At 42.4% G+C, this 24,730-nt stretch overlaps 1 protein-coding gene across 3 annotated transcripts in view; it reads right to left on the reverse strand.

The window, feature by feature from the left end:
* Nucleotides 1-12,740: 12,740 nt before the first annotated feature.
* Nucleotides 12,741-24,730, reverse strand: part of TGFB2 (transforming growth factor beta 2) — a 130,855-nt gene continuing 118,865 nt past the window's right edge. For all 3 annotated transcript variants that reach the window (XM_073553337.1, XM_073553336.1, XM_073553338.1), the window contains one exon: nucleotides 12,741-20,076. In XM_073553337.1, coding sequence (XP_073409438.1) covers nucleotides 19,918-20,076 — 159 coding nt within the window. In that variant the 3' untranslated portion in view covers nucleotides 12,741-19,917. The remainder of the gene's footprint in view (nucleotides 20,077-24,730) is intronic.

Below are 24,730 nucleotides of genomic sequence, written 5' to 3' on the forward strand. Positions count from 1 at the left end.
GACTAAATATTCTTGGGCTCATGAGCTCTCTCACACTTTAGCTGGATTCATTTATGCTCAATTTATCATCAGGACTACAGTTGGTCAGACATGAAGTTTCTTAGTAAGTCCATAAGTCTCATCTGGTCTTAAAGATCTATCTAGTTTGTATTGTGAACTCTGGGGAAAGATTCACTTGAAATAAGCCTATTCTACCTTCCTCTTTTTAAGGGCATCAACACAACCCTGAGAAAACTTCCTTTCCATAGAAAAGGATATAAAGTCATCACTGGAGTACGCAGATGTACCTGAACGTGACATTTTGGAACCTTTAGAAGTTCAGGTTTGGTAAATGCACTGGAAAGATTACACACAGAAATGGAGAACGGTTTAGCACTGAGGCTTCTCTGAACCTTCCAAAGTTTCTCATAGCAGTGGAGGGGTAACTCAAAGTTGAAGATATATCGCAGAATAGAGCTATTTGTGTAGGAGCTGTGGCCCATAAAGTCCTAAATGAAACTTAATCAGTCTTTCAGCCATAAAAATGTGAGTTCACGTAGGGATCTTTTTAACATTATCCCAGAAACCGATGCAAAAAACATGTTTAGTCAACGGCAAAGGCAATCCTGGAGGCTTGAGATTCAGTTTTATTGTTCATGTTTTATCTTCTTCTCATCCAAAGTTGAAGTTAGAAGGAATGTTGACATAACAAGACTCCTGGGAGCGGAGCAAGACCTTGTGATGGAGTTTAGGGGATGGCCATTATTGTTACCGTGCTTTATGACTGCTCTGCTGCTAGTAATAAAAGTTTTGTGATAAATTATGTTAATTCTAATAAATATATGTTTTAACATCTTCAGTTCTTTGCTATCATAAGGAGTTAAGCATTAGGAAACCTCTTCAGCTTGGGACAACGCAAAACAGAGTTTTCATAGTATAATTCTTTCCTTAAAGAGGACCTGCCAGTATGACTTGTTATTAAAGAGGTTGTCCACTACATTTATATTGATGCCCTATATTCGGGATAGGTCATCAATGTTTGATCGGCCAGGGTCTGGTATTCGGCACCTCCACAAATCAGCTGTTATCAGCGCCAGCCACCGTCCGGAAATACTTAGGGCCCCGTCACACATAGCATTCTCGCTAGCGAGATCGCTGCTGAGTCACAACTTTTGTGACACAACAGCGATCTCACCAGCGAGATCGCTGTGTGTGACAGCGATCAGCGACCGGCCGCCCTGCCGTTATCGCTGATCGCTGCAAGAAACCTCTGGACATTTTTTTCGTCGCTGATCTCCCGCTGGCCAGCACGCATCGTGGCGTGTGACAGGCGGGAGACCAGCGATCAGCTGTAAAAAATAATAAAAAAATAAAAAATATTGTTATTCTCACCTTCCGACGTCCCGCGCAGTCTTCCCGCCTCTCTCCACGCTCCCAGTCCCAGTAATCATTTGCAAGAATGACCGCAAGACTTTGCGATCCCGCGAGAACGGACGTCATCGCGGTAATTCTCGCAAACGATTACTGGGACCGGAGCGTGGAGAGAGGCGGGATGGCTGCGCGGGACGTCGGAAGGTGAGAATAACAATATTTTTTATTTTAATTCTGTTTTTGACATGAATATGGCATCAGCGCTAACGAACACAGCGATGCCGCGCGCTCGGCGTCGCTGTGCTGATCGCTGGTGAAGCTGTCTGTGTGACAGCTCACCAGCGATCACATAGCGACTTACCAGCGATCCTGACACGTTGATATCGTTGTCGGGATCGCTGGTAAGTCGCTATTTGTGACTCCAGCTTTACTCGCGGAGCTTGGCCGTCTACTTGTATTGGTCGCTGAGGGGTTCTACACATCCACCTCCTATTCAGTTCAATTCAGTAGGAGGCAGATGTGCAGTAGCAAGCTGTGCCCACTACAAGTAGACGGCCAAGCTCGGCAAGTAAGTATTTCCGCCCGCTGCAGGCACAGGTAACAGCTGATCGGCAGGGGTGCCGAGTGTCGGACACCGGCCAATCAAACATTGATGACAACAAATTTAAAACATTATGGGACTAGGAAAATGGCGACACAAGAGTAATTTTTTTTTTACAGTTTTCTGAAATTTTTTTTTTAGCTTTTAAAGGGAACCTGTCAGCAGGATTGTGCACAGTAACCTACACACAGTGTCAGGACGGCACCGTTATACTGACTAGAATACACTCAGAAACCCCTCTAATCTTATTAATATTCCCTGCATGCCATCTGTCTCTCTTAATTGTGCACTTTGGAATTCTCGCTCAGTGTGTAACAAACTCTCCTTCATTCATGACTTCTTCCTTTCTAATTCTCTTAACCTTCTGGCTCTTACTGAAACCTGGATCCAGCAGTCAGATACTACCGCTGCTGCTGCTCTTTCATACGGGGGGCTACACTTCTCTCATACCCCAAGATCAGACAATAGAGCTGGTGGAGGCGTTGGTCTGCTCCTATCACCAAAATGTACCTTTCAGGTTATCCCTCAACTACCCTCACTTGTCTTCCCTTCTTTTGAGGTCCATGCCGTCAGACTCTACACCCCCTTCTCCATGCGAGTGGCGGTGGTATATCGTCCTCCCGGCCCCTCCCAGCAGTTCCTGGATCATTTTGCCACTTGGCTTCCACATTTTCTCTCCTGTGACATCCCTACCCTCCTCATGGGAGATTTCAACATCCCCATTGCTCTTCCCCTCTCCCCATCTGCTACTCACCTTTTATCTCTAACCTCCTCATTTGGCCTTTCGCAGCTTACTAATTCTCCAACGCATGAAGACGGAAACTCCCTCGACTTGGTCTTCTCTCGGCTTTGTGCAGTGGATGATTTTGCAAACTCCCCTCTCCCGCTCTCTGACCACAATCTTCTTTCATTCTCTATAAAGAACTGCCAGGCTGCTCAGGTCACCCCCACTGTCCAGACTTATAGAAACATACAGGCCATTAACACCCAGAAACTTCTGAAGAACTTGCAGTCTTCATTGGCCCCTATCTCCTCCCTCTCATGTCCTGATTCTGCATTGAAGCATTACAATGAAACACTTCAAACTGCCCTGGATGAATTTGCACCCCCTATAAATAGAACACCACAACGCAGACGGCGACAACCCTGGCACACGGTGCAAACACGTTTCCTGCAGCGGTGCTCCAGGTGCGCCGAACGTCTGTGGAGAAAATCCAATCTACACGAAGATTTCATCCATTTTAAGTTTATGCTTAGAACATACAACACTGCCCTTCACCTCTCCAAACAAACCTATTTCAACACCCTCATCATCTCACTGTCTAATAACCCGAAACGTCTCTTTGACACTTTTCATTCTCTACTCAATCCAAGAGTACAGGCCCCAACCACTGAGCTCCGAGCTGACGATCTGGCCAATTACTTCAAAGAAAAAATTGACCAGATCCGACAGGAAATTATCTCCAAATCCCCTCATACCATGCACTGTCCTCCCTCCCCCACTGCATCTAACTCACTCTCTGATTTTGAACCAGTCACAGAAGAAGAAGTAAGCAGGCTCCTTGCATCTTCTCGCCCAACTACTTGCACCAGTGACCCATTTCCGTCACATCTCCTCCAGTCCCTTTCCCCTGCTGTCACCCCTCACCTAACTAAAATATTTAACCTCTCTCTCTCTTCTGGTATTTTTCCCTCCTCATTTAAGCATGCCATCATACATCCACTACTTAAAAAACCATCCCTCGACCAAAATTGTGCCGCTAACTATAGACCTGTCTCTAATCTTCCCTTCATCTCTAAACTCCTGGAACGCCTGGTCCACTCCCGTCTTATCCGCTATCTCTCAGAGAACTCTGTTCTCGACCCTCTCCAATCCGGTTTCCGCTCTTTACACTCCACTGAAACTGCCCTCACTAAAGTCTCTAATGATCTGCTAACAGCTAAATCAAATGGTCATTACTCCATGCTAATTCTCTTGGATCTCTCTGCAGCATTCGACACTGTGGATCATCAGCTCCTCCTCACTATGCTCCGTTCCATTGGCCTCAAGGACACCGTTCTCTCCTGGTTCTCCTCCTATCTCTCCGACCGCTCCTTTACTGTTTCTTTTGCCGGTTCCTCCTCCTCTCACCTTCCCCTTACTGTTGGGGTCCCTCAAGGATCGGTTCTAGGCCCCCTCCTCTTCTCCTTGTACACTGCCCCTATTGGTCAAACAATCAGTAGATTTGGTTTCCAGTACCATCTCTATGCTGATGACACCCAATTATACGCTTCTTCTCCTGACATCACGCCAGCCTTTCTAGAAAACACTGGCGATTGTCTAAACGCTGTGTCTAATATCATGTCCTCACTATATCTGAAACTGAACCTATCAAAGACTGAACTCCTTGTGTTTCCTCCCGCTACTAATGTACCTACACCCAACATTGCCATTTCCGTCTGTGGTTCCACTATTACTCCCCAGCAACATGCCCGCTGTCTTGGGGTCATACTTGATTCCGAGCTTTCCTTTGCCCCCCACATTCGATCACTGGCTCGCTCTTGTCATCTGCACCTCAAAAACATTTCTAGAATTCGACCTTTTCTTACTTTTGACTCTGCAAAAACTCTTACTGTTTCTCTTATTCATTCTCGTCTCGACTATTGTAACTCTCTTCTAATCGGTCTCCCTCTTACAAAACTCTCCCCTCTCCAATCTGTCTTGAATGCTGCAGCCAGGATCATATTCCTCACCAATCGTTACACCGATGCCTCTACCTTGTGCCAGTCATTACACTGGCTACCCATCCACTCCAGAATTCAGTATAAACTTATTACCCTCACCCACAAAGCCCTCCATGGCTCAGCACCACCCTACATCTCCTCCCTTGTTTCAGTATACCACCCTACCCGCGCCCTCCGTTCTGCTGATGACCTGAGGTTAGTATCCTCAATAGTCAGAACCTCCCACTCCCGTCTCCAAGACTTTACACGTGCCGCGCCAATTCTTTGGAATGCACTTCCCAGGTCAATACGATTAGTCCCCAGTCCCCACAATTTTAAGCGTGTCCTGAAAACGCATTTATTCAGACTGGCCTATCGCCTCAACACATTAACCTAACCTATCTCTGTGTGGCAGAGCCAAAAATTTTACCATAACCAGGCTCCCAGCATCATGTTCCCACATGCTTTATGCATCCATTAGCCCTCTGTGTCTGTACTGTTACACACTTAACATTATGGCTGGTCCATACAATCAGGGCAACTGTTACCACCCACCTTTCGTATCCACCTCTTTCCTCATAGACTGTAAGCTTGCGAGCAGGGCCCTCACTCCTCTTGGTATTTGTTATAATCTACTGTATGTGATTATTGTTATGCTGTAATGTCTATTGTCTGTACAAATCCCCTCTGAAATGTAAAGTGCTGCGGAATATGTCGGCGCTATAAAAATAAAATTTATTATTATTATTATAGAATGATACCTGGTGATGAAATCCTTCTTGTGGTTGTTGTTTAATCCTTATTTTCAGTTTTTAGTTAATGATATCCTCGAGCTTCAGGGTGGGGCAGTGGGGGGTCTTTATGTGGTGCTCTGCTTAGGTATTCATACAGAAGACTGCTGACACGTCACTGATCCATCACTGACCGGCCCCCTAGTTTACATAATGAATATTATATATGTCTTGGAAAATAAAAACTTCTGCAGGCAGGCGACGACGGTGGTGCCTGCACTGCAGCATGATCGCATATGTAATGTGTACTGTATATAATTAATTTGTTTCATGTTATCTTGATATTCCAAAAAAATATCTGTTTGAATATGGCGCTGGCCACGCCTGTGCAGTAGCAGCTATAAGTGTATATAAAGGTGATCTGATAGCTGCTACTGCGCAGGGGTGGTGGGCGCCAAATTCAAACGGATTTTGTTTTAGGAATATCAGGATAACATGAAACTAATTACTTATATACACATTACATATGCGATAATGCTGCAGCGCAGGCACCACCGCCGTCGCCTGCCTGCAGTTTTTTTCCCCCGATATAGATATATATAAATACTGTATATATATATATACATATATAAATAATATTCACTATGTAAACTAGGGGGCAGGTAACTGAGGGATCAGTGACCTGTCAGAAGCCTTACAGATGAATATGAAAGCAGAGCACCACAAAAACCCCGCCCACAGTCCCGCCCATAGCCCCACCCACAGGCCGTCCCAGAGCACAAGAATCTTATTAACTGAAAACTGAAAATAAAGATTCCACAACAACCACAAGACAGATTTCATCACCAGGTATCATTCTAATCAGTATAAAAAAAAATAATCACATTAAAAAAATATGCATGTTTTGTATTTCCGTAGTTGTACTGACCTGGAGAATTATATTTCCAGGTCAGCTTTCCTGTATAGTGAACATAGTAAATAAAAAAATATGTTCACTATACAGTAAAGCTAAGCTGGAAATATAATTCTCCAGGTCAGTACAACTACGGAGATACCAAACATGCATATTTTTTTTATTTAAGAGCTAAAAAAAAAAAATCAGAAATCAGTAAGAAAAAAGAATATTGCAGAATTGCACTTTTTTTTTTTTTTACTATTTCGCTGTAATTGGAAGCTTTTCTTCCCACTTTCCAGCGCATCAAATGATAAAATGAATGGTGTACAACTCGTCCCGTCAAAAACAAACTCCCATATTCCTATATCAACAGAAAAATAAAGAGGTTATAGTTTTTGGGAGAAGGGGAGGACAAAAATGAAAGAGCAAAAACGGAAAATCGTCCTGTTAGTAAGAGGTTAAAGCCGATGAACAGATTTCACAATACACACCCAACAATATGAACAAGCTGGTGTACATACTTTCCACAATATCCCTCCTCTATGCTGTTGAATCTCCACCACTATTCCTGATTTACAGCTCCTCTGCCCACTTAGCCTGATTGACAGTGCCTCAGTGTCCCTCCTCACTGTTACTGTGGAATCTCCTAGAACCTATCTTGATTGACAGCTCCTCACTGTCCCTCCTCGCTGGTACTGTGGAATCTCCACGGACCTATCCTGATTGACAGCTCCTCAATGTCCCTTCTGTCTGCTGCTGAGACATTACACAGCTCAGTACAAGCTGCAATTGCCAGTCAGACCGGGTGCATAGAGACTGAATACAATTGGACTTATGAGTTACTTCATTCTATAACTGGACTCATAATATGTTCATTTAAATAGTCAGGATTGTGTACCTATTCTGACATGGATTTTCATGAAAAGTACACCAGTCTCATCAGGTTTAGGAGATCTAACTAATATGTATGCCGATTGTTCTGGAAAATTTGGTGACAGATCTGCTTTATTAAAGGGGTTTTCCATAATCACAGGCTAATTATTATGCTTTGTATATCTGGACATTGCCTCCTTAGCAGGAGCCGTTCTAGGTTTTGCAGTCTTGTCCTATTAAGTGGAAAGCATGCAGGTATACAGAGCATTATTAACATTGGTGAGGCTTGCACGTCCTTAAAGTTTGCTTCATTGATAAGTGTGAGCACTATCACAAGCATCTATATGCTTGGGCGTCACCCGTTGACTGCATTGTGCCCCTGTACAGATGGTGGAGGAGGGACCTGTACTATGGGATGTTATCAGGGGTCGGCCTCTTAGTTCCAGAGATGGGAAATCTTAAGGCCCCGTCACACATAGCAATCTCGCTAGCGAGATCGCTGCTGAGTCACAACTTTTGTGACACAACAGCGATCTCACCAGCGAGATCGCTGTGTGTGACAGCGATCAGCGACTGCCCCCCCTGCCGGTATCGCTGATCGCTGCAAGAAACCTCTGGCCTTTTTTTTTTCGTCGCTGATCTTCCGCTGGCCAGCAGGCATCGATGCGTGTGACAGGCGGGAGACCAGATATCAGCTGTAAAATAATAGAAAAAAAAAAAAACGTTATTCTCACCTTCTGACGTCCAGCGCAGCATTCCCACCTCTCGCCACGCTCCCGGTCCCAGTTATCAGGATCCTGACAGCGCCAGCATGCAGCCTCCACTGAGCAGGGACTCACCCGCACTGTAGGGACCCCTGGGAACCAGGATAGCCAGAAAATATAGGTGCACAGGACCTGAGTGATGAAGTTTAGCAAGCCGGCACGGGACCTACGGTCATGTGACTGCAAGGGGGTGGGGCTTAGCGTCCTGCTTTCAGAGAAGACAGAAAACTCAGAGTCGGGCAAAACGGAGGTCATTCACAGTATGGACAGCGAGGTACAGGAGGGGTAAACAGACGGGAAGTCAGACAAAGCGAAAGGTCATACACAAAAGGGCGACGCGGTACCAAGGGGACGAGCAGAGAGAAGTCGGGTCACAAGCAGAGTCATACACGAGAGGTAGTGCAGTACAAGAGGGACAGGCAGAACTCGTAACAGGGACAGAACCGGATCAAAACCAAACAAGCAAGATATCAGGCACAAGGCACACGTACGCACAAGGTCAACTAACTCAGCTGAGGGCAGGAGTATAACTGACACCGGACCTAGGTCCAGTGAGCATTAAATAGCCGCCCTCTGCCAGGGAGAGGCAGAACAATTAACCCCCAGTCAGACCAGGATGGGCCAAAGCGAAACCCCGTCCTGGATCATGACAGTACCCTCCTCTCAATGGGGGGCCACTGGACCCCCAGGTCTCTCAGAGTACTTGGCGTGAAAGGCCCGGACCAACCGATCCGCATGAACCGATCGAGCAGGAACCCACGAGCGTTCTTCAGGACCGTAGCCTTTCCAATGTACCAGATATTGAAGGGCACGACGGACCAACCTGGAGTCGACAATTCGTTCTACCTCGTACTCCGACTGCCCGTCTACCAAAACCGGTGTTGGGGAAGCTGATGATCCCTCCCCAGTGGACCTCACAGGTTTCAAAAGGGTCTTATGAAAAACATTTGGAATCCGCAGAGATGGTGGGAGACGCAACCGAAAAGCCACCGGGTTAACTGCCTCGGTAATTTCATAAGGACCGATAAACTTGGGTCCAAGCTTCGCAGAGGGGACCTTGAGTCTTATATTCTTGGTGGACAACCATACCTTATCCCCAATCTGAAACACCGGTCCAGCGGATCGTTTTTTGTCTGCAAAAAATTTAAATTTGTCCTGGGCCTTCGTAATATTACTCTGGACCTCTCGCCATACCTCCCCCAACCGCTGGATCGTCTCATCCGCCCCAGGACACCCAGAATTCAAATGGGAAAATTCTCCAAAATGAGGATGAAAACCATAATTGCAGAAAAAGGGAGATGCACCCGTAGACTGGTTAACGCGGTTGTTAAATGCAAACTCAGCCACCGGTAACACAGAACACCAATCATCTTGTCGGTCTGAGGTCAAGCAACGCAGAATTTGCTCCAGAGACTGATTGGTCCGCTCGGTCTGCCTATTAGTCTCTGGATGATAAGCAGATGAAAAGGACAGACCAATACCCTACCTTTTACAAAAAGCCCTCCAAAATCTGGAAACAAATTGCACTCCTCTATCAGACACCACATTCAAGGGTACCCCATGCAACCGCACCACATGCTCAACAAACAATCTGGACAATGTTTCCGCATTAGGTAGAGCTGCCAAAGGTACAAAATGTGCCTGCTTACTAAACCTGTCCACCACAACCCAGACGACGGTATTACCCTTGGAGGGGGGAAGGTTGGTGATGAAATCCATGGACAAATGCGTTCATGGTCTCTCAGGAATTGGCAGTGGTACCAATTCCCCGGCCGGCCGGTTATGGGGGGTTTTTGCATGGGCACAAACATCACAAGCAGACACATATTCCCCAACATCAGAGGCTAAAGCAGACCACCAGAATACTCTAGCAATGGCCTTCCGAGTAGCCAAGATCCCTGGATGTCCACCCAGAACTGAGTCATGGAACTCCCGGAGGACCTTAAGGCGCAGCTGAGCTGGCACAAAAAGTTTGTCCACCGGCTTAGCCGGCGGTGCAAGAGACTGGATTTCCCGAATCTCTCGTTCCAACATATTCGAAATACCTGCCACCACCACCCCAGGCTGAAGAATGGAGGATGGAGGTTCCGGGGGGGACACTGGATCTAAACTGCGTGACAAAGCATCCGCTCTGACATTTTTGGACCCTGGCCGAAAAGTGATCGAGAAGTTGAATGGGGAAAAAAAAAGTGACCATCTAGCCTGTCTAGGAGTCAACCTCTTAGCTGACTCAATATAAGCTAGGTTTTTGTGGTCCGTAATTACGGTTATAGGATGGACAGCCCCCTCCAAAAAATGCCTCCATTCTTCAAAGGCCAACTTAACGGCCAGAAGTTCTCGATTTCCCACATCATAGTTTCTCTCCACAGGAGAGAATTTCTTTGAGAAAAAGGTGCAAGGTCTTAAATTGGTCAAAGTGGCGGGTCCCTGGGACATTACTGCCCCCACCCCCACCTCTGAGGCATCTACCTCAACAATAAATGGTTCAGACGGGTCCGGTTGAACAAGAACCGGGGCCGACATGAAACATGTTTTCAAAAACTGAAATGCGCAGCATTCCCACCTCTCACCACGCTCCCGGTTCCAGTTATCAGGATCCTGACAGCGCCGGCATACAGCCTCCACTGAGCAGGGACTCACCCGCACTGTAGGGACCCCTGGGAACCAGGATAGCCAGAAAATATAGGTGCACAGGACCTGAGTGATGAAGTTTAGCAAGCCGGCACGGGACCTACGGTCATGTGACTGCAAGGGGGCGGGGCTTAGCGTCCTGCTTTCAGAGAAGACAGAAAACTCAGAGTCGGGCAAAACGGAGGTCATTCACACTATGGACAGCGAGGTACAGGAGGGGTAAACAGACGGGAAGTGTTCCTGGGTATTCCATTAGCTCTATTATAGGGACAGGGTGCATGCGCCGTCTCCATGACGGCATTCTGCGCTTGTGTTCCACGGCCGCAAATCATGGTGTCTATGAGTGAGTGATGCTGGAGGCGCGCACGCAGTACAATGCCGGAAGTGACCTTAACATGACACGGAACTTCTTCTAGTAATTGGAGAGCGCTCCTATCATTGGGGGCCCATACTATATAATGTTTCCACCCCTATCCCCTAGCGTTCGCCTCCTGATGAAGGGACGAAACGCGCGTTGGGGCGCTTGGGGAGACCACATCCTGCAGACCACCTCATATGTAAGTGCTCATTTTATTACCATACCCCATATTTATGCCATGGGTGGACATATAATATACCAGGCACTTGAGATCTAGATGGTAATTTAGGGATAATATTGAAGCATTGTTTACAATGGCTGTAGGTCAGGCTTTTTGTTGTTACTAACCCCAATTGTGGTTTAATAGTGACCTTGAATGAATTTTATCTACATTGTGAGTGTATTATTCTTATGTATATATACTCTGTAATTGAGTCAATAAAATTTGTACATTTTATATACTGGCATGGTATACTGGATTCTTTGTGTTTTTGTATATTCAAACAGTTTTTTGTGCCATTTTCATCTTGATGGGTCTTTTGTGATGTCATTAATTATCCAGACGTCTATTTTTGGCCATCCAGGAGGCATGGACTGTTATCTTCATGTTGACTCTTCTTGCAGGGTGAATTGATAATTGTAAATTGATGAATGGTTGTTATTTACCTCTTATATCAGCTCCTACAGTTTATTGTACTGTTATTTTTGCAAAACAGGGATGCAGGGCCACTGAACAATTGTTTGCTGATATGTTGATTACACATTATACCAGCCCATGTAGTTTGTTGACTTGCAAACATTGTTTGGTTACAGTTTATCCTTTAATGCGGGGTAACCTCATGACCCTTTCCCCTTGACCCGTGAATGATGGCTTGGAGGACAGCTCTGTTCCAAGTGACTCTTCAGGATGTAAGCTTAGGGGACCATGGCCCCAGCTGGAAGAACACAGATCTGTTCCATTGACCATTGCTGCACCCTCAGCGACATCTGGAAGAATCCAGGTTGGGACCATCACCCGGCCACATACCTCACTGCTTTTGGTGAACTTCCTAAGCTTGCCGTTATCTCCTTCCAGCCCAAAAGTGGGGGTAGTTGACCCTGCAAGCAACTCTAATCCCAGCAAGTCAACGGAAGGGTGAGACTTTGTAATTTGTACCATCTTGGGTTTTTGCTGGAACTGTTCTATGTGTTATTTGCCTGTTTTATGGTTCAATAAAGTATTGCCACACTGTTTTACCCTCACCGTGTTGTCTGAGTAGTATTATGCACATGGTAAAAGAATAGCTGGCGTTCAGTGGGAAGATCCCTGGTCCATGCAGTCTCGAACCAGCAGACTAGAGCACCCGCTGACCTTCGTGTCTCCACAATATGTTTTTTTTTTTGCAAACAGTGAATCAAATGCAATAGTACTGCTCATCAGCACTGCTCCACAGAGGCCTACCGGAGGATTTTCCTGTTCACCCATGAGCCAGGCCAAGCCTGAGTAAAAAGACAGGGACCAACTTCATATTTGTGTATGGATGTAGAATGGTAGGTCAGAAAAGCTCCTGGAGGTGGGATGTGGAGGGGGGGACATACTTTTATCAATGTAGTTATTTAAAGGGAATCTTTCACTCCTTTTTTCAAATATAAGCTGTCGGCACCGCCATCAAGGGCTTATCTACAGCATCCTGTAATGCTGTAGATAAGCGCCCGATGTAACTTGAAAGATAAGAAAAATGAGCTCATATTCAGAAAAATGGGTGACAGATTCCATTTAATATGCAGACTTTAGCGTAAAAAGAAATCGACGACTAAAATGATAATATAAATAGCAACAAAAATCAGGCAATAATACATCTGAAATAATTTATTTACCACTACAGCACCACGAAAACAAAACATACAATGTGTTAAAATACATAATAATCAGTTAAAAATACAGCTGAACTGGTTGTATATTTATTCCTACACGGTCTATACAGGTGTATTGCTGATGAAAACGCTCCAACAATGAACTTTAGTTTTCTTTTTAGCATTTTTTATTTGTTAATTAAAAAAAAACAAAAAAAACATACATTATAAAAGAAAAAAAAAATAAACCTAATCCAAATGGAAACACAGAAATTCAGAAGTGGTAAGAAAAAAAAAAATTAAATTACTAAACAATGCACTTTTGAAGAAATCCATTTCACTCACATTTAATTGCATCCACCGCAGGGTAATGGTTTTGACATGCAAAATAAAGAAGCCTTTGCTATCCAAAATACCACCAGTAGCCATTACTCATTTGCTTCTCTCTTTAATCATCTCAACCCTTCAAAATTGCATTACTGAAAACTTGGCGTATTTCCTGGAAAGCGGAAGTCAAACAAAAAGTCCTAAAAATGGTCAAGTCAATAATATATATATTTTTTTTTTTTTTTAAAGTTCATGTTAAAAAAAAAATTAAATACACCCTTTATAGGTTGTTGCTGTTTATATGGTGCATCTCGGCCCTTTATAAAATATTTTACACAGTAACGACTGAAATATGGTATATTCACTGCACCTTCCTAACAAAACAAAAAAAAAGTGAAAAAAAATGACAATAAATCACTTACACTTGTTCCTGCTCATATTTATAACTATTTACATAGTTGAAAAGAAAAAAAAAAACAATTTTTTTTTTTCAAAGTATTTCTGTAGGTTGTAGAGCGTATAATCGTGAGCTGATGCATCGACGGGTATTTTGGCGATATTGAGAATTATTGGGCATTACCTGTATAAATAAAACAAATCGTATAACTTGTGTAAAATAAAAAGAAATTGGAGAAAAAAAATTGAACTTTGGTTTGATCACTTTGCAAGAAAAAAGGATAAAATATTAAAATTAATAATACTTTTTTACATTTTTTAATAATTCGAGGTAGTTAAAAAAAAAAAACAGAATGGTTTTATGTTCAGAAATTTCTCATTTCAAAATTGTGTTTTAAAAAGTTTTAAACTTATTCAATTCCTAAATAAAATTTAAATTAATTTAATTTTTAGTAAGTTTTAATTTATTGACTCCATAATTTATTTCATTTTTTGGGAATCCGGTGTAAGAAAATGAAGACCACCCCCACGATATTAGCTATGAGACCACCTGTACATGAAAGAACCATATTCTCAATGCTATACGGAGGCTCCATAATAGTTCTGTATGACTTTTTTTATCATGCCTTTGCCATGTTTCTAGGGTAGAATAACTTCGCAAAAGAGCACCTAATCAAAAAACATCACTATACTTTAACGTTTCCCAAAATACTAAATCCATTGATTTGCCCTTCTAACCTTCTAAGGTGCTGGTTATTACCCAAAATGTAGCCTGATTGACAAATGGTCACGGCCTCTTGTCTATTCAGGTGAAATATACCCAACTTAAGATCAAAGGTGATTGAACCTTAAGCTAAAATATCCAATGGACTCCATTTTTTCTTTATAGAATCTTTGGAACTGCATCAAAGGCATTCAAGATACAATGAGGCCCTGTAGGCTTCTATGTGTCCCGAATTTTCAGCTACATGCAACTTGGTAGTTGCCCTGTCCGAATGGCCTAACATCTAATCAACTGTCCAAGCTAGTTTAGAGAGTGTGAATTAATATCAGATATTTAATTGAAAGTCACCTGATTTTTCATTACTATCATTCTAACCAGGATGGCCGGCCAACCCATATTAGTTGGTTAGTTTAAGTAGAGACACTTCACGAAGTTCTACTGAAAGTTAACCAAGAAAAAGTTACTGTAAATATACCAAACTGCAGAAAGACTAAACTTTGAGTGATTTGCTCATGGTTTTCCTAGATCTAGGGAAAAATCTCAGAAGGACTTGACCAATGTGACTTCTTGTGTAAAAAGACTACCTCGTTATTGGGTTGGCCAAGTAGAATTTTTTCTGGGTTTGGCTGAAGGGGTCACTTGTTAGCCTTCATATTTATATTTGTTTGTCACTAAATTTATAAAGAAAACCTCAGTCACTTAGGATTTTGTAAAGCCAATATCTAGGAATATCAAGAGTTTTGAGCTTGGAGGTCCCAGTCATACCTGCTCCTAAGATTCTACAACTCAAAATTTTCTTTAAAGAGAACGTTTCACCAGTTTGAGCATATTAAACTGGCCACATTTTGGAATAGTGGTTACAGAGCTGAATAAAAAGACATTTAAAAAAATAATTCTCAACTCTGTTGTGAAGATATTAGCTTGAAAAGTTTAGGCTGGTTTCACACTTGCGTTGGGCAGAATTGCAGAGGGCTGTGTAGATCCTACATTAGGCCCCGCCCACTGCCGCACCTCTTCCATTCAGCTCCGCCTACGCCAGCATGCGTCCTGCGTACCTATTTTTAATATTGGGAACGCAGGCCATGGGAATGTATGCGGATGCCTCCGCATGCGTCATTTTGATGCTGCGCCGAAGGCAACAAAATGCAACATGTTGCGTTCGACGCAGTTCGGCGCAGCGTCAAAACGACGTAGGTGGAGTTGAATGGAAGAGGTGCGGCAGTTGGCAGGGTTTAACAGAGGAACTATGCAGCCCTCAGCAGCTCTGCCCAATGCAAGTGTGAAACCAGCCTTAGATGATGATTTTCACTATAACCAAGGGGGACGTTAGCAGAGATTCTTGTTTGGGGGCATTTGCTTTTCGCTCTGCATGACTTTGACCAATCATAATCAGGCAACATAATGCAGGAGAAAACAAAACACCCTCAAAGAAGGTTAGAACTGGATTTTTCTGTGTGCTATATTAAGACATATTATAAAACACACAGATTTTACTACTGGCATTTAGGCTGGTTTCACATTAGCGTACCGGGGCTCTGTGGAGGGCTGTGTACTTCCTCTCTGAAGCTCTGCCCACTTCTTCCATTTAGGTCTGCCTACTTCTGCATGCATCCTGCGTACCTGTCTTTAACATTGGGAAAGGCAGGACATGTGGATGTATGCGGATGCGTCGTTTTGACGCACCCATCATCTGCGCAAAATGCATCTTGTTGCATTCCCGTGCAGTTGTCGGGCACGTCAAAACAACGCATATATCCGAATGTCCTGCGTACCCAATGTTAAAGACAGGTACGCATGACACATACGGAAGTAGGCGGAACTAAACGGAAGAAGTGTGGAAGTGGGCGGAGCTTCAGGGAGGAAGTACACAGCCCTCCGCAGAGCCCCGGTACGCTAATGTGAACCTAGCCCCTTACCGTGAATACAAGTCGATGGTAAGAGAGCAGAGCTGTGTGTCATTATCAACACCTATCTATAGCAGGGATTGGGGAATAATGCCCTGAGAGCTGGCATAGATCTAAAATGATATATGTGTCATACTGCAGCATGTTACTCATCTCAAGGCACGGTTAGTGTGGGGGGAGAGAAAAAGAGCAAAGCTGACAGTGCTGTGAGATGAGAGCTGCAGCATGTCACATACACCACTCTAAATCTGTGCCAGCTATCGGGAAATTATTCCAGGATGCCTGTAATAGATGCAGAGAGGTGTTCGATCCATGTTTGACATCCATGTGATCTGTGGAGGAGAGCAGAGCTGGGTGTCATTACATGTACAGAGAAAGCCTGGCTGTACATTCTCTGGGCACCTCGTTTTTATATTCATGTATGAGGCTGCCTGATTATGATTGGTCAATGTCATGCAAGGGAAAAAGTAAACGCCCCCTCAGCTAAGATTTTCTGCTAACACAACCCCTGGTTATATTAGAAATCAGCATGTAAATTTTATAAGCTAATATCTTTGTAACTGAGACGAAAAAAAAAAAAACATCAGCATTGTATCCAGCTCTGCAGCCATTATTTCATGATGTGGCCAGTTTAAGAAGCTCAAACTGGTGAGAGGTCCTCTTTAAAAAATTGTCTGTTCTACTGAAATTTTATTTTTTTTTTTTTTTTTTTAAGGGGGGTGTTTGACATAAGACTTAAATGAATTCGGAGTTGAAATTCAAAAAATCTTTACATTCTCCAGATAATTAGTTCTTAACTATCCAAATCTTGGAAATACAGTGTAATTACCAATAGATCTCAAATCCATTACTGTAAAACCATTAAAAATTTTTGTTCCATTTGGAAACATGCAGAAGCTCAAAAGGAAAAAGTACGGTAACAAGTAGCTTATGGCATAATTCTGAGCAAGATGTAGTAACATAAAATATGTATTTTTAGTGCAAGTCAATGTATAGGACTCCGCTCATACTGGCCAGCTACAAGGAAAATCATCAATTTTTGAGCAATCAAAAAGAGCCCTAACTGTAAATGAAAAATTTGCTATAGCCGACGTTTTGTACAGAGTATAAAAAAATATGGTATGATTGTACATTTTACACATAAAGAACATAATTATTGATTAATGTTTACAACAGAGATCTACAGAATAGTTTCCAAATAAGGTTGGCTTCACAATGCCCCCCCCCCCAAAAAAAAGAAATTGTAATACTATCGGTACAATTACATATACCCAAAAACAAACACATAGCATAGCTATACAGCATCATAATTAGGTCTGTCCATTAGACCAGCAATATTAAATATTTCACTGGTTTAATACATGAAATTTACATTAATTCATTCATATAAATGCCTCAGACAAGGATTTCGAAGAATCACGTAGTCAACGACTAATTTTATGAGAATTTAAAATATTTTTTTTGGGGGGGGGGGTGGGATACAGGATAAAGAATAGAATTGGAGCTCATTTTTGAACGGAAAATAGATGTTCAGAAGGGAATTTTGAGATCTGTTACGGAAGCCTAAAATATGAGAAAGGACCGAGAGTGGAGAAAGAAAGTACACCTTCAATTTATTCTATTTTAGGAGAAAAATAACAGAAAGATTTTGATTTGCTATGGGCCATGGTTCTCAGAAATAAGGGGCCAGGGTGTGCCCCAGTACAACAAATCAATGGTGGTCCAAAAAAAGGTCTTTTTTGGGGGGGGGGGGGATTCCTCAGCTCATGATCAGAGAAGGAAACTGTACTGTACTTTACCATTGTGAGTGCTGTGATGATGATACAAGGATATATGAAGACCAGAAGAGGAATTTTGCTTTGCGAAGACTTTCAGCACTAGGAAGATATCTTTTTCAAATACGGTTAATATAATTGTCTCAATAATACGACACATTTCGAGCCCTATGGTCTTGTAGACCTGAAAAGTGGTACTTGTGCTTCCTAAAATGCATAGTTTTAGCAAAACAATTATATTCCTAACACATGTAAGGGGTCTCCAGACTCACGATAGTATGACCTGTCAGATTGATGTGGGTCCAATATCCGAAATCCCCACAAGTATTTGGCTGTTTTCTGGTCCTGAGACAGCTGGATGTCCTTAGTATACATCACTAAGTGGTGGCCCTTCTTGGGTACTGTAGCTCAGCACCTAGTCACTTGAGATTGGCCACTTCAGTGTACGGATAAGACCTCATTTAGGTTCATGACACTGTTGGGGCTGCAAACAGCTAATTGGGTGTATTGAAGGTCAGACCACCTCAATCTGATGTTGATGACTTATTCTTAGGATGGGTCATCAATATTGTATGCCTGGAACCCCCTTTTTAATAAGTACTCCAGCAGACCAAAAAGTCTGTCCTTTCTTCTGTTTTCCAGTCCTGGACTCCATATACTCTTGATCTTCTGATCCATAAGGGAAGTTGGCTCTCAATGTTTTGTGGGGTACAATACCAACAGCCTTCTCCATTTTTAGTGTTGGGTCTAATATGGCATCACACTACAGAAAGCCTCCATGGTCTATATACCCTGTGAGTCAGCACGTTTCATAGATGTACTAACCACATGAAGAACCTAGATGGTCAAGGTTGATCATTGACAATACTTCTAAAAGGATGAGTTCTCCTTATCAACTGACCATGACCCATGAAAAAAAAAGTTGGACTATTGTAAATGGCTATTATTTCAGTGGAACCAAATATAGAAAATATATAATCTATTGGAAATTTACCACCACGTTGGTGTGTGGGGGGCAATAAGAAAAAAATATCTGAAGACAGTGGTAATGCCCGAAGCAATCAGTCAGGGTCTATCATTTCCAAGTAAGGATGAAAACTATTGTCCAAAATGTTGGCTTGGACATGTCGCCAGATTCTGTGTTTTTTTTGTTTTTGTTTTTATTTTTGACCCTATTTTCTATCGGCAACCATGTTGTACCTTATGAATTTAAAAAAAATGACGGTAGGCTCAAGATTCATTATCAACCAAAAAAAAAAGATTGGGGAAACTAAAAATAAAAACAAAGAAAAATCTGAGCATTACCGGGACAAATACAACTTTGCTAAATGGTATATCTCCATTATTTTCTTGTTTCACATAATATCACTAACACATTATTCCAGTGTTTCTTTTTTATATTATTTTATGTTTTTGTTTTTTTTTTAAAGACACTCAGAAAAAAATTGAGAGAGACATTTGATCCTGTGAATAAGTGAGGAAACTCTACGTGAGGCAAATATTCTACGTTTATACACATCTACTTTTTTGTTTCTTTTTTTTTCTTATTACTTTTTGTATTTGTAGTTGACAACACTATAAACATTAACAAAAATAAAAAGTGGGCCATTGAGAACAGTAGAGACATGGGAGAAAAAAAAAAACCCCGAAAACCTCATGATGTATTCAATAGAGTACCAGAGAGGGAAAAAAAATGATGGGTCAACAAAATTAATTTCAAGAAACCTGGGTTGATCCTGGCAGGCTAAAACAAGAAATTGGCCCAAATCTCTCGTTGACACAGGAACATCATAGTATGGGAGAGAGGGTAATATTCCGCTCCAAATTATATTAAGAACTCTGAAAAAAGCCTTCAGTGATGTATTGTTTCTGCCAGTTATTAAAAATAAACTTTCCAAAAAAGTTCACACTAGTACCGTTTTTTTTCTTTTTTTTTTTAAGAATATAACACTGAGGGAACAAGGCCTATTTTTCGCTTTTTTTTTTTCCTTAAAAAAGATTTTTTTATTTACTGTTTAAAATCCCACTTCTACACATACTGTTCCTAAAAGTCTAGCCACATTTACAGGACTTCACAATCATATTTGAAAGCTGTTCAATTTTCGGTGTCTTTCCGATATAGTACAAGATGGTCAGAGATTCTAAATCTTGAGATACGCAACACGGCGAGGCTGACGCTTCGGGGTTGATGGTGTTATACAGACCAAGCACCTATAAAAAAAATAAATAAAAATAGCAGAAAATTAGTAATTTCATTGTGAAGATATATTAACAGACATAATTAGAAGCTGTGGGCACCATTGTAAAATCTGAACCATCTTGACAATCAAACTTCTCAGTATTGACTTCCTTAAATAGGGTAGAGGTCTTTTTGGCCCATTCAGGCTTCGGGACATGGGCATGACCACATCATCTTAATTTCCTGATAATACACATATCTACACCAAAAGCTGATTCCTGATGAGTAAGTCAGACTAATCGTGTTGCCCAGTGGAGAAGACATTCTTTACCTATTTAGGTGGCCAATAAATGTTTGGAAGAGGTCTCACCAAGCCCAAAGACATTCTTTACCTATTTAAGTGGCCAATAAATGGGAAGGTGTCTCACCAATCCCAAAGACATTCTTTACCTATTTAGGTGGCCAATAAATGTTCAGACGATGTCTCACCAAGCTCAAAGACATTATTTACCTATTTAAGTGGCCAATAAATGGGAAGGTGTCTCACCAATCCCAAAGACATTCTTTACCTATTTACGTGGCCAATAAAAGTTCAGAAGATGTCTCACCAAGCCCAAAGACATTCTTTACCTATTTAGGTGGCCAATAAATGTTCAGACGATGTCTCACCAAGCCCAAAGACATTATTTATCTATTTAAGTGGCCAATAAATGGGAAGGTGTCTCACCAATCCCAAAGACATTCTTTACCTATTTAGGTGGCCAATAAAGGTTCAGAAGATGTCTCACCAAGCCCAAAGACATTATTTACCTATTTAAGTGGCCAATAAATGGGAAGGTGTCTCACCAATCCCAAAGACATTCTTTACCTATTTAGGTGGCCAATAAATGTTCAGACGATGTCTCACCAAGCCCAAAGACATTATTTATCTATTTAAGTGGCCAATAAATGGGAAGGTGTCTCACCAATCCCAAAGACATTCTTTACCTATTTACGTGGCCAATAAAAGTTCAGAAGATGTCTCACCAAGCCCAAAGACATTCTTTACCTATTTAGGTGGCCAATAAATGTTCAGACGATGTCTCACCAAGCCCAAAGACATTATTTATCTATTTAAGTGGCCAATAAATGGGAAGGTGTCTCACCAATCCCAAAGACATTCTTTACCTATTTAGGTGGCCAATAAAGGTTCAGAAGATGTCTCACCAAGCCCAAAGACATTATTTACCTATTTAAGTGGCCAATAAATGGGAAGGTGTCTCACCAATCCCAAAGACATTCTTTACCTATTTAGGTGGCCAATAAATGTTCAGACGATGTCTCACCAAGCCCAAAGACATTATTTACCTATTTAAGTGGCCAATAAATGGGAAGGTGTCTCACCAATCCCAAAGACATTCTTTACCTATTTACGTGGCCAATAAAAGTTCAGAAGATGTCTCACCAAGCCCAAAGACATTCTTTACCTATTTAGGTGGCCAATAAATGTTCAGACGATGTCTCACCAAGCCCAAAGACATTATTTACCTACTGTATTTAAGTGGCCAATAAATGGGAAGGTGTCTCAACAAATCACAAAGACATTCTTTACCTATTTAGGTGGCCAATAAATGTTCAGAAGATGTCTCACCAAGCCCAAAGACATTATTTACCTACTGTATTTAAGTGGCCAATAAATGGGAAGGTGTCTCACCAATCCCAAAAACATACTTTACCTATTTAGGTGGCCAATAAATGTTCAGAAGATGTCTCACCAAGCCCAAAGACATTATTTACCTATTTAAGTGGCCAATAAATGGGAAGGTGTCTCACCAATCCCAAAGACATTCTTTACCTATTTAGGCGGCCAATAAATGGCAAGATGTGTCACCAAGCCCAATGGTCACTAAGACATCTCTATCTTTGGATCTTGGGTGGTTATGATATTCCTTTTTCCAAAATCTAATTCTTCGATCTGGCCTTCTGATCATCAAAGGTGCTGGTTGCTACCCAATGTAAAGCCCATTGTTTACTGAGGTCAATATATCCATATATCCAACTTTAAGACACTTTTGATCCAAGTCAATTGAAACACATGTTGCCATTTGGTGTAGTGGTCTCCTTGGAACACCATATTTTTCTTCCAAAAGAAATGCTTCTTTAGGAGAAGATTTTCACAATATGAGTGTAATGGAACACTCTATGGTTTTATTTTCACAATTTTTTTATGAATTCAAAATAAATAAACTTGTGATTATATATAATAATAAATGTACGGTATGGGATCATAGATTTCCAAAAGTAACATATTACAGATTATATATATCACATACACATAAGGCCTTAAGAGTATGTCTACGTAAAAAGAAGACCTTCATGAATATCCACAATGGCACATTTAACATAAACATTAAATAAACAAAACCAATATGATAAAAAAGGAAAAAAAACTTGAATAATTACAAAGCTGTAATAAACAGTAAATAATATAGGCTATTTCCACGGCACTATAGGAAGTGTGGAGGTTACTCGGTGGCAGCATTTACGGATTTATAAGGATGCCATTAATAGGTTAGTCAAACACAAAGTGACCTTTTCCTACAGGTTCAATTGACTATTTATAACTAAACACAGAAGACCTCTTCAGCCCGGCCACAAAGCCTACGTTGTGCTACATTCCTGCTGGCGTCTTGTGTACCGTAAATGCCCAAAAGATATTTGTGACAGCTGAACTTCCTGAGAATATTTCTCCTGTAAATCAAGGAGTGAGGCTGAAGTTCTCGATGTTTCACTTTATATGTGCTTCATTTGGTATAGAAGACCAACGTATCCAAAATACTCCGAGACGGCACAGATAGGTACAAACTGCAAACCCTCATGACTTGGGTGCAACAGTGCACCAAAAGTAGTACTAGGGCTTATGACGAGCATCTAATAAATAACCTCTAGTAATACTTTATATTAACACCACCCATTACAACAAATTTGTTATTAGTGCCGCTTTATACCATTATGCACTTATTTCAACAAATTACATTTTACTAATGTTCAGGTAAAGCAAGGAAGATATGATCCTTGCCTTGTCCTGTTTACATGTCCCAAGTAACAGTGAGCTAGAATACATGAGCTTAGGGTTGAAGAGGATATGTTACCAGGTCAAAAGTGATCAGTTTTTCTTCTAAATTTATTTCTGCTTATCCTCTGATTATATCCAAAAGGAAAGAGAGACCGCACTCCATAAGCTGGTGAAGATATCGCTTGATTTATTCGCACATGCGGTACATGTCGGCCGGGGGAGTGATCTCAGGAGAGGAAAAACAGCTGCTCAGCCGGCGCGATCCGGGAAGCCGGGTTTCCGCTGTAGCTTATTCGGCAAGCGCTATAGTTTGCCGAATAAGCGGAGAACCGAAGATATTCGCTCAACTCTATTAAGGACTTCAATTTCACAGTATACAAACCTCTGAAAGGTTGTAATCTGCTGTGTGGTGTTAAACACCTGTCACAGGTCTGGGCTCTGCTCCCTACACCCTGGTCCGCTAAATTTTATTCCTCTCCACATCGGACTTTGCAAGTAGACCAGCATACTCCCATGTGTTGAACATCCTACCAGCTGTGTCTTGGTATTAAGACTTTTAGTCTATCTGGGCACAGCTCCCTGTCTGCTGTCTCTAGAACATCTCCTGGCTGCCTGCGGCTTACAGTCCTTTTGTTACCCATCTATCTGCATCTTTCAGTACCTTTTCTACCTGTTTGTGGTCACCAGGATGTCTCCAGTCTGCCTACAGCTTCCAGTACCTCCGTTACTTGTTGTAGGTCTTCCAGGACCTCTGCTGCCTGTTTGTGGTCTCCAGGATGTCTCCTGTCTGCCTGTGCCTTCCAATGCTTCTGGGTCGCCCTCCCAGGGCTGTGGGGTACTCGGCACCGGGCCGGTCTCTCAGATGGGAATGTCACAGCAGCGGTGACCCGGTCCGTGGCCCTGGGCGCCCAAGTAAAAGGGGAGATTGAATGGTGGAATGTTGGTGATTAGATGAATAGTTTGTGACGCCACCTGTGGTGTTCGGCAAGGGAGATGTTAAGCCGACGCTGCATGCAGATCCTCTGGGACTGGTGGTATGGCGCAGCAAAGATGTTATAGCTCCCCACAGGTGGAGCTGTAGTCCCAGGGCAGTGTAGATGTAGAGGCAAAGGGAAGGCGTAGGTGAGGCAATGTCGGGCACCAAGATGTAGCAGTGCCGGGTGTGTTGGCGCAGGAATAAGTGGAGGACACCAGAGCATGTAGTTCCAAAGCTTTACTCACAGTCTGTTGTGCAAACAGGTGCCTGCCTCCGTGCCGTGTCCTCCGGGTCAGGGACTCAGTCAACCTCCAGGCCAGATGGAATACTCCTTTCCAACACTCCGCCAACATGTGCCTTTCTGAACATCTCCTCTTATAGCGCCTTTAAATGAAGTACTCCTAGTACTGAGTTACACTGGAGTTCCTCCTGTCCAATGTTCCTATGAACTTTCCTTGTACGGCAGACAGCTGTAGCCTGCTTCGGGGACTCCTTGCTTCCTAGTCCCGGCTCACTTCTCTGATGCTGTTGTGCCCCCAAGTCTGATGTGGGAATAAAGTATTGTTAACTTCTACTAATCCGGTGTCTGCTGCAGGATCATTAGTATCCATACAACCTCGGGGACCGGGTCCCGGCCTTGTGCTTAAAACTTCTA

The sequence above is a fragment of the Dendrobates tinctorius genome, unplaced genomic scaffold (genome assembly GCF_039654945.1).
Source record: "Dendrobates tinctorius isolate UK_male_01 unplaced genomic scaffold, ASM3965494v1 ptg000201l, whole genome shotgun sequence".
Taxonomy (NCBI): domain Eukaryota; kingdom Metazoa; phylum Chordata; class Amphibia; order Anura; family Dendrobatidae; genus Dendrobates; species Dendrobates tinctorius.